The sequence below is a fragment of the Branchiostoma lanceolatum genome, chromosome 4 (genome assembly GCF_035083965.1).
Source record: "Branchiostoma lanceolatum isolate klBraLanc5 chromosome 4, klBraLanc5.hap2, whole genome shotgun sequence".
Classification (NCBI taxonomy): Eukaryota; Metazoa; Chordata; class Leptocardii; order Amphioxiformes; family Branchiostomatidae; genus Branchiostoma; species Branchiostoma lanceolatum.
Genome location: NC_089725.1, coordinates 11,932,319 through 11,942,031, shown reverse-complemented (window position 1 = coordinate 11,942,031; position 9,713 = coordinate 11,932,319). Strand labels below are relative to the sequence as shown.

Sequence of the window (9,713 nt, the reverse complement as noted above, 5' to 3'; positions counted from 1 at the left end):
TCATACGGAACTGGAAAATCTTTGACAATATTTATGAATACCATTTTCTGTACTAATCTCCAAGCAGATGTATAATCAGTGTTCTACGTGTATTTTACGGCATTTAGTTCGTCGTTTTAGTATAGAGCTCCTTTTTTACTCTGTCCTCCCGCACTGATTAAAAAGACTAACTAACTGTCGAAACACACTGGAATACAGAGCAGGACCCTACGTCTCCTTCGAGAATATTCAGTCCCCGAGGCTTGCAATTGTTACTGATTGACGCAGACAGTTTTCGGCAATCTATCAGTTTGGGTGAATGCATTCACGCCACCTTAACTGCCCGCGCCCGCAGGTTAGGTTTCTATTACTTTCCCGTGGACTTAACACTACAATTCATCGCTTGTAGACTGCGTGCCTGCTGATAAGAGGATGTAACTGACATTTTGGCAAAGAGCTTTGCGTCATAGCGAGTAATCCTTGTCGATGGCGAGAAGAGATACACACACTTAGTGACGCAGCTATGCTTACAGAACGCACTATCATGTACTCCCATCTGTACACACCTTAAGCTTTTCTCATAAAAAACCACGGCTTACTGGGAACCCACGGTGAATGTGCCGACTGACATGAATTTCAAAGCATATGTCTGTTGCCGTCAGATAACCTATACTACGTACCTTTACTCAATTCGCAAAAAGCAATAACAAGTGACGTACATACAAGAATATTGTCAGGTTTCAACATATATCTACGCTGTATTAAGTGCAACTAATTTGGTCGGTGACGTTATTGACACGTCTGATTGACAGAACTTCCTATAGGATGACCTTGAATCCTTTTAGTGACCTAAGCCATTCATATACTGTATGTAACTCAAAAGCTTTTAACACTGGATAAAACTTGAATCACTGTTGGCGAATTTTGTACTGCTGGAATTCCAATGGAGTTGCATTCCGTTGTGATATGATCATCGACGTGCGACGAAAAAGAAAGGATCGCCTATGAGGGTTTTGTTCTCAGTTTGTTTGATTAGATTAACTTTCTTGGACACTATTTAGAAGGCAACACATGTTATCAAGAAGAGTATGGGTGACCCGGTATGCTTGGCTGAAAACGCGATCCCGTACACGTGGCAATGACACATTGTAGTGCTTAAGCTATCGAAAAAGCGTCACGCTTCGTCCTCAGTCTGAGGTCGTCACTTGATCATCCTAGAAGAAAAATGTCTGCTGCATCTGTTTTCTCTTATCCCCGGTCCTGTCGCGTTCCTACCTGTATGTTCTACGTCATGGCATACCTTTCTGTCCCAATGAGATTGAAGATGAACGTCACTTTGTCACCATGATGATAAACGTTCAAAACGCCTAAAAGCGTTTATTCCGCTTGCTTAAAAGAATTTAAAACACATTTAGCTTGCTCAAAAGAATCTAAAACATTACATCATATGATTAGGTTTTAGGAGACAATCCTTACTGTGTACAAATACGTCAAATACAAAATGCACATCAAAGAATGTTTACACCTTAGAACCAGTAAACAATACGTTAAACCCAACATGCTGATTTATTCATTTCTTTGCATTGGTTAAATACATCATCCTGGATGGGACATAAAGCAAAGTCATGTGAGATGAACCACACCTCCAGTATGTTATCTAAGAGCCAATCACACTTACCTATAAGAGCTGGAGTCCCTCCTAGCTTAAGTGGATCAAACATATCAGTTTGATAACTTTGACCTTATGCAGCGAGTACTTACATACTGAGACTGCATGTAGTATGGATACATGTTATATTATTAAATCAGTATACTTCTGGCATACTGTGAATTGTAAAGAAAGGCAATACAAAATAAGTTAACTTTTAGCACCCTAACAACTTATTGGTGTACCAGTATCAATCTGGTACATGGAGAGTGCTAACATTAAATGGCTATTTGGTCACATGGCAAGTGCAGTCATGTTGTACTACTTGTAATGAAAAGAGACTTCTAATGGAATTTTCAGAAATATATTTGATTAAGTAAATAATTCAGAAATTGCCTCAAATTTCAGATGATGATGCAAATCGGATTCTTACTGAAAAAAGAAACACTGCCCTTTTTTTACTTAAGATGCCATCTATGAAAATCTACAGTCTTACAATCAGCTTGCAGACATCAGACATACAAAACTCTGTTGTGTGAACAGACATTAGTTCTTCTTAAGCAAAAATATCATTCTCTCCTGAGAAGAGATCAATTTCTTTCGTCCCAGGACTTGGCTTGCCCGAGAGACCAGACTTCCTGGCTGCATGTCTCACGTGTCTTCCACACACAGACTGGTCTCCTGATGTACCCTGAGAACTGCAGGGACTCAGGGCTCCACCTGTGGAAGTCCTGGCATCAATCCGGTTGTCTGATGGAGTGCAGGGGACCTCTTGGTCTGCAAAAGATTTACTGTAAATCATAGAATATTCATGGTGGTTGTAATGTTGGCTGTGAAGTCATCACAATATGAACAAGGGGTCTATCTTTAATAGTACTGTGCTACTGCACTGTTTCAACAACAAATGCCTTCTTTCCCAAAAATTAAATCCCTGCAAAATTTAAAACGATTTACAGTATTAGGAGTATGCCTTAGTTTCCATAGAGAAAGACAGAGGAATAAAATGGCTACCTTATCATAAAATATGCTTCTACTTTAAGTCATCATACGAAAATTCTACCTGCCTATAGCAGGACTTCGTTGGCTAGTCTAATTATAAAGGAATTGTGCAATGTCTTCACCTTGTGGCGTTGGAGAGGTAATCGTCTGGACTTTGTTGAATTGCCGATTTTCTATCGGGGTAGATTTTGGTGTTGCAAACTTTGGTGTGCACGGAACAGACCTCATTCCTAACGGCGGTGATGGAAAAAAAAGATCAATGGCATGAACTGTCCAAATTACATGTAACGCCATGGCTATTGACAGGAACATCTTGTCATAAAAGAATAATAGATTCATCACTTACTACTTTTGTACTAGTACAGTACAAAAATTTAAGGGACCATCGAAATAGATAACGAACACGGCACCAACAGAATGTTGACTGCTGGTTGGAATGTCACAGACTTTACATTCTACAACTAAATGTACGCACGTGGAATTGCGAAAGGACTGTCCACTGCATCTGCAACCTTCCGACGCAGGTGGTCCACATCAGGCACATGCCTGGACGGGGGCACAGCCTTCGTCACCAAAAATGGTGAACATGGCACGAAGTGGAAGGGTGAACTGGCGCAGTCTTCGCTTGCCATCATCCAATTTCCGAAGATTCAGGTCCTCCAAGTTTTAAAGTATCAGTAAATAAGAAGCCCTATGTCTAAGAGACCGCGCTTCAGCTAAAATACATCTTACTACGTTACGTGTGCAGCCAAACTGTTTTAGCCAATCGCTGAACATTTAACATTCTTTCTAGCCAATGAAAAAGAAGATAACAATTTTCTTAGTTCTTACAAGGTAGTTTTCTTTATCTATAAGTGAGTTTTACGAAGTAGGCTTTTTCCTGGTATATTGTTATGCATTATTATGTAATTATATATTTGTTGAAAGGGGCCAGGCGCCTGATTCAAAGAAATAAATGGAAATAAAAACAAATATCAAATTTGCCTGATCGAGCACAGGTGCACATCCGGGTCCCGTCTGTTGCATTCTGGGAAGGTTTATTTCCCGGGCCTCGTTCGAAACTTTTATTTTTGGAGGACGGACAAACTTGGTGGACAATTTTGGACATTTTCAGGTACATTTGACAGAAATTTTGATAACATTTACGATATTGTTAATTGGCAAAGGGTGAGAATTGTATATGGAGGCAAACTACGGTGCGGATGGCCTCGACGTGGATTGTTTTGGTCGCCATTTTCCCGCCATCATCACTCTTCACTCAGTTGCCCATTTCCCTCATTCTTTGTGAACACAAAATCTACTCGTTGTTTTGAGTGACATTTTTGTGACCAACCATAAATGAGCTAGTATTGAGATCAAATTTTCATTGATATCAGAATGAGTCACTATTCAACTTTAGATCTCACCTCCTTGGACCTCTGTAATGTAAAACAGAAAAATTTAACTGTTGCAGCTGTTGTTATTGCTGTTGTTGTTGTAAAGGGCTTTTCAAAACATCAAATTCATGCTTTTCTCGCCGTACCAGGTCTCTTCCTGGAGTTAGTAAGAGGGCAAGTTCTCTATGATGTACTTGATGTACTTAAAATTTTCTTTGCGTGTGGGCAAAGCTATGTGTTAAATCAAAGACATTATTTGGTACATGGTGTCTTTGCTTGAACTTTGCAAATGTAGTCTCAGACTGTCAGACATAGGTCTAATCTATCAACCCTTTTGATACATGTTTTTCACAGTCAGTAGAAGTCAAGTGTGATTTCAAGATGAGCTCTAAATGGTAAGTACCACTTCCAAAATTGCCTGATATCTTTAATCATAGATTATGTTTTGTTTTGTTTTGTTTTGTTGGAAAATTTGCAAGGTTTTAAATGATCTCACCAACCCTCCTCGGTAGAAGACCAGTTTGGTAATGTTTAGCAGAGTTTAACAAATATTGCAATCAAAATCTGACTGCATACATATGCTTTTTCTTAATTTCATACTCTGTTGTTTTGCTTTTCTTTCTAGGTCACCATGGATAAAAGCCACAACGTCAAAACAAAGCCCTGGTAGTACTGTCAAAACCTACTCAAGAAAAATCCCAGTAACAAGGATTGAAGACGATGAGAGTGCTGTGTTTCCACAACCATGTAGGAGCAATCCTTTCAGTGATGAGGGTATGTGTTTCCTGGCTATACTCTCATGCCAAACCCACCACTTGTATATATCAAGCCTGCCCTCAAGCTTATTCATCAAGGGGAACTGTGATTGGCTGGTAACTTTCTTCCAATAGCAGGAGGGGGAGTATCTGATTGGCTAACAGCTAGCCAGCACTAATGCAATTAACAAAATACAAGCAGTGTGGCTGGCAATGAGAGGATGTGTCCTGACATGAAGTCTTTATTTATAACAACAGAAATTAGAATTTTCTGCCTATATGCGGTATACATTTTTCTCATACAAATCAATCAGAACAGAGAGCCATAATAGAAGTTGAAAGATTTTTTGTCTGACAATGTTCATCATTAATTTATGATTTGATCTATTCTGTTTTTATATTTCTTTGGACAGAGGATCAGCTGAAACAACCAGACAACAAGAAACAACTTGTAGCAGAGCCACAGTCTCACAACTGTCACAGCAAATGTTCTGTGGAAAAATTACAAACACCGTCAAAGAACAGGCTCTGTGAAGATGAAGGCCCTACACAAAATGAGAGATTCACCTCCGAGGAATCTGACACAAAATCCATATGTGGACCACTGCCGCTCATCAAAGGAAAGTAAGCTTTCATTTCATACAAATCATGTTTTAGATTTTAAAAAAAGTTTTCAATTGCAGGGTTCATGTTGCCTCTAGAATCAATAATGCCAATGATAATTGATGTGCTTTGACAATAACATCATTAATATTTGGTCAAGAAGTGTGAAATGTAGTCATAACAGAACATATGGCTCTTAAAGTTGATCAGAAATTTTAACTGAATTGTAAATCTGACCTGTTGTTCTAAAGGAAGATCACACATGCCTCCTGGAAACTGGCTGGTGTTCTTGGTAAGAAGAAGTGGCCATCGTTTTTCCGCAAGACAAGGACGGGAACTCCTGTTGCAGCTGGTATGTTCTTTGATATCTGTAAATTCTATCCGACTTTATGGTGTAACTTCATAAAATATGTGTTCTGACAGTTGTCAAAATATCAGCACTGTCTAAGGAACAACAGAGCAAAGAATCTACTTTTATTCTGAAAGACCTTTGAAGCTGTTTTATGTTGATCAGGACTCTTTCATCAATTCTTCATAAACTGTTACAGGTTAGAATTTTGCACTTTTGTTATGTCCTGTAGGGAAACATCAGCAGTGGATAAAGAAGCCCAAAAGTGGAGAAAGAAATCAAGAGGTACATTATGTGCTGTTAATGTTTGTCACCTTACAGACAACGTTCACAGGGTGGTTGGGATAATGTATTACTATTAGTGTACCAATGTATAGTGTTTGATCTGTATCCTTGTCAAATATATTGTAGCCCAAATTAGAAAGGGTACCCCCTGCCCCTAACTCCGATTTGGGGTGGGATACTTTAAAGGATAGAAGGACAGCTAGTAGATTACAGTTCTGCAAAAGGCAAGACACCATAAGATAGCCCTACCGGTTGAAGCTCATCTGTCACCTGCACCGCGCCAATCGCGACACTAAAAAAATCAAAATTCATATAAGAGTCTACCATTTCACAAAGAGTGTTATAGATACTCTTATTACCCTCGCACTGTGAGAGACTGGAATTCATTGCCTCAAGAAGTCACGGAGATAGCTGACCCTCCCAAGTTCAAGGAGGCAGTGCTCCTGCACCTCAGAGGACAATAAAAGCACAGCGCACTCCCCTGGGCGCTTTACCCCAACAAGAGGGGTGTTGCCCAGTACCAAATCAAGATCAAGAACAGCTTCAGGAAAGACTATGGGACATTTACCTTACCTTTCCAGAAGTTTCCTTTTTCTTTTACCTGTAGGACCCAGAGGATATGTCATTAGGAGATGACAGTGTTTTTGAGAGGGATGAAGAACACTCGATTGACACTGACAGCTCTGAGGACTCTGAAACATCAGCTGGTATGTCTTTCAACCAATATAGCATAAAAGTGTAAGAAATGGGGAGGGTTTGTAGTATAACTATAAGTCATACTCTTATGCTTGCTTTCTTGAATCAAAGCTCTGTTTATATAATTCCAGCACAGAACCATATATGTGTTAAGGGCTATCATCTACCTTATAATTATTTTAATTAATGGTAAAATTTGTTTCTGTTCCCTCTTTTTTCTGGACTATCTTCTCAATATCAAAATATATAGCCTGTAAAGCAAGTATGTTTCTTATCATTGCTGCTTTATTTGTTGAACATTGATTATTTCTTCACATCAATTTGATCACTTTGAATGATTGCTAGCTGATACCCACTGCAAACATCTAAACTGTGCACAAAGTTTACAGTTGCAATATACTGTAAATACAGAAATGTTCGCGGTGGTTTTGTGTTCGCGGTTTTCGCGGCGGCTTTTTCACCGCAAACTTAAAACCACCGCGAACATTTTTGTCCAATACTGTAGCAGTAAGTGACTATAGCACTGCAGCAAACTTAAAACCACTGCGAACATCCCATTTTCACCTTACCGCGAAATAAAAACCATGCAAACTCAAATGCATTACAGTACTGTCCATGACTGATTGTTGAAATTTTCCTCTGGTCTCAACAGAAGAAAGTGATTACAGCGAGAGTGAAAGTGATAGTGACAGCCAGTCTGATACAGAGGTGCTGAGAGATACTGATGCAATTACAGGTATATCACTTAGCATAAAAATGATAACTGATATCAAAGAGCAATTTGTTGTCTACCTTTCATACAGATAAATGTATAGCCTTCATTCAAGAGAAATCTCTTATGCTACTTAGTGTACATAGTCTGATAGACGTTGATGATGATGCAACAGTCATAAAATAGACCTTAATACATTTGTTTTGTGATGTCTTTCTGTAAAGAAGATGTCACTTCTGTAGTTGTTTAACCTTCTCCCTGCTGCCTCACTGTGTAACCCCTCACTGTGTAACCAAACGGCTACATCAGTGTGCTAAAGGTTAATTGTGTTCATGTAGATGAGCTACAACAGTTCAAGATAAAGAGTCAGTTGTCTCCAGACTGGTCAGGGCGGCAGAAGCTGGCAGATGTACCTGAAAGTGCAGCTACAGCTGTTCAAGGTAGTATGGAGGCATTGTTTACTGTCATCAAAAGGTTATGTTTTTGGTTCCCAATGACAGCAAAGTTAGAGAAGCTGTGAATGGATCTCTACAATATGTGTGTTGGTATCAGCAAAACGAAGGACACGTTTGATTAAGGGCCCCTTAGTGATTTTCGGTGGTACTGCAGCAGAACATGTTGTTTTTTTAAAATATCCTGGACATGCAATGATCATGATTTTTTGGGAGCAGATAGCTCTTGGGCTTGAAAAGAAATTATATAAGCTTTGGGTGACACAAGCTGATAAACATAGCAGTGTGTTTCCGAAACTGGGAGTATTTTTGTTGGAGACTTTGATTTGTCTTTCCTTATCTGATTTAGGAGTATGTTCCTGTCCTTATTGTGTACATAGCTGACAAAAAACATGTTTAACTTTTCAGGTCAAAAGCTAACATTGTACCACAGGTCTCTTCCAAAGGAGGTATATGTCAGCAAGAAGTTTCATCTAGTGGAGGCCCAACGGTCAGGTATCTAGCACAGACTATACTTTGGTTCCAATTTACTTATTCCTACAGCTACTGTGTTGTGCAGAATCATCCATGGACTCCTCAACAATCTATGGTATATTTTTGGGACACATGAATGCAATGATTGATGTGTAAAGTTTGACACTGTATATGCCCCAGTTAACAGTGTTTCAGCACCAAGGACATATCTAGTTCAGCTGATATTACCTTTCTACAAATGTACATTTGTAGCTACTCTGACAATACACATTCATAGCAGAGGCAAGGTAGAAATGATTCCAAAGGCATGTTTGCATCATGAGATTGCATTTCAGCACCAAGGATAGCTCAAATATCTTGTGGACTCCATAGCCGTACCCTCGTGCTTAGATTCATGGTTTTCTTATTCAACAAGTGACATTCACTGAAACTGGTGTTGAATGTTAATCACTTTATCTATACTGGTGTTACTTCAATGTTTTTTCTCTCATATTCACAGACTCTGGAAAGTCATTACACCATCTTTTCAATCAAAAAAGGTGGGACGGTTTGACTTTTACGCTTGCCTTGAATTTATCTTAGGAATATTTGGCTTAAATGAATAGAATTTGAAGAGTTAAACCAGAGTATCTGTCATGCCATTTGTGGATTAGATATAAAGTTGGCTATTTGTTGTTGTGTTTACAGGAAAATCAGACAGGAATCAGCTGCAGAAACAAGTAGGCCATTCACCTCATACGGTATGTAAATGCTTACTCATCTCCTAGAACATACCCTGTGTTCTTCTTCAGACTAACTGCCTTCTGTATAAAGAGGCTTCTTTCACTGCTTTTCAGATCTGTAAGAAGAGCATATTTTTTACATTCCTTCACTGCTTAAGGAAATGTTTAGTCATGCTGATTTCACTGCTGCATTTCATTTGTAGAAGATGACAGTCTTGAAGAGGAGACTTCCTCCCAATCCTCCTTTGACTCAGATAGCTCAAGTCTGAGGTCCATTCTCAAGACAGGCTCCAACACATCAAAGAAGGCAGACCGCTCTTCTAAGGTGTTTTGAAACTTTTCGACCATAGCACTTTTTTGTCTTGCTTCTTATTCTTCCCAAATATCCTTTTATTGCAAAATAATATAATGGAGTAACAGACTAGACTAACATCTCATATTTTCGCTAGTTACAGCGGACAGATTCTTTATACATTTTGTATGTATATCCATTCATATGTTTCTCTGTAATTTGAGTAGGTCCAAATCTTTTTGTGTTTTAAGTTGCAGTTTAGAATTTTGTTCCATGCTGTTTGTGAAAGCCTTATGAGTTAGATGGCAGTGCTTAGATGCTACGATGTATTTGTCACCAGGCTATCTCTGTGAACATGTTCAATATTCTTC

The 9,713-nt window shown here is 39.0% G+C and overlaps 1 protein-coding gene and 1 long non-coding RNA gene across 2 annotated transcripts; one reads left to right on the top strand and one right to left on the bottom strand.

Moving 5' to 3' along the window:
- Positions 1–2,150: 2,150 nt before the first annotated feature.
- Positions 2,151–3,607, bottom strand: LOC136432608 (uncharacterized). Its single transcript, XR_010755550.1, has 3 exons — positions 3,102–3,607; positions 2,749–2,856; positions 2,151–2,404 (listed from the first exon to the last, which is right to left on the bottom strand). It is a non-coding gene; the product is annotated as an uncharacterized lncRNA (long non-coding RNA).
- A 12-nt stretch (positions 3,608–3,619) lies between these two features.
- On the top strand, positions 3,620–9,414 carry LOC136432605 (uncharacterized). Its single transcript, XM_066424011.1, has 13 exons — positions 3,620–3,740; positions 4,357–4,397; positions 4,628–4,776; positions 5,171–5,381; positions 5,612–5,712; positions 5,942–5,994; positions 6,602–6,701; positions 7,343–7,426; positions 7,741–7,842; positions 8,263–8,349; positions 8,828–8,867; positions 9,016–9,068; positions 9,254–9,414. The coding sequence occupies exons 2-13, from the start codon at positions 4,384–4,386 to the stop codon at positions 9,382–9,384; spliced, it is 1,125 nt and encodes a 374-aa protein (XP_066280108.1). The 5' UTR covers positions 3,620–3,740; positions 4,357–4,383; the 3' UTR covers positions 9,385–9,414.
- The last annotated feature ends 299 nt before the right edge of the window (positions 9,415–9,713 follow it).

Excerpts from the sequence above, each read along its gene's own strand:
- LOC136432605 (XM_066424011.1), top strand. Across the intron at positions 5,995-6,601 it reads GTGGAGAAAGAAATCAAGAG|GACCCAGAGGATATGTCATT; the intron begins GTACATTATGTG and ends TTTTACCTGTAG. Across the intron at positions 8,868-9,015 it reads CATCTTTTCAATCAAAAAAG|GAAAATCAGACAGGAATCAG; the intron begins GTGGGACGGTTT and ends TTGTGTTTACAG.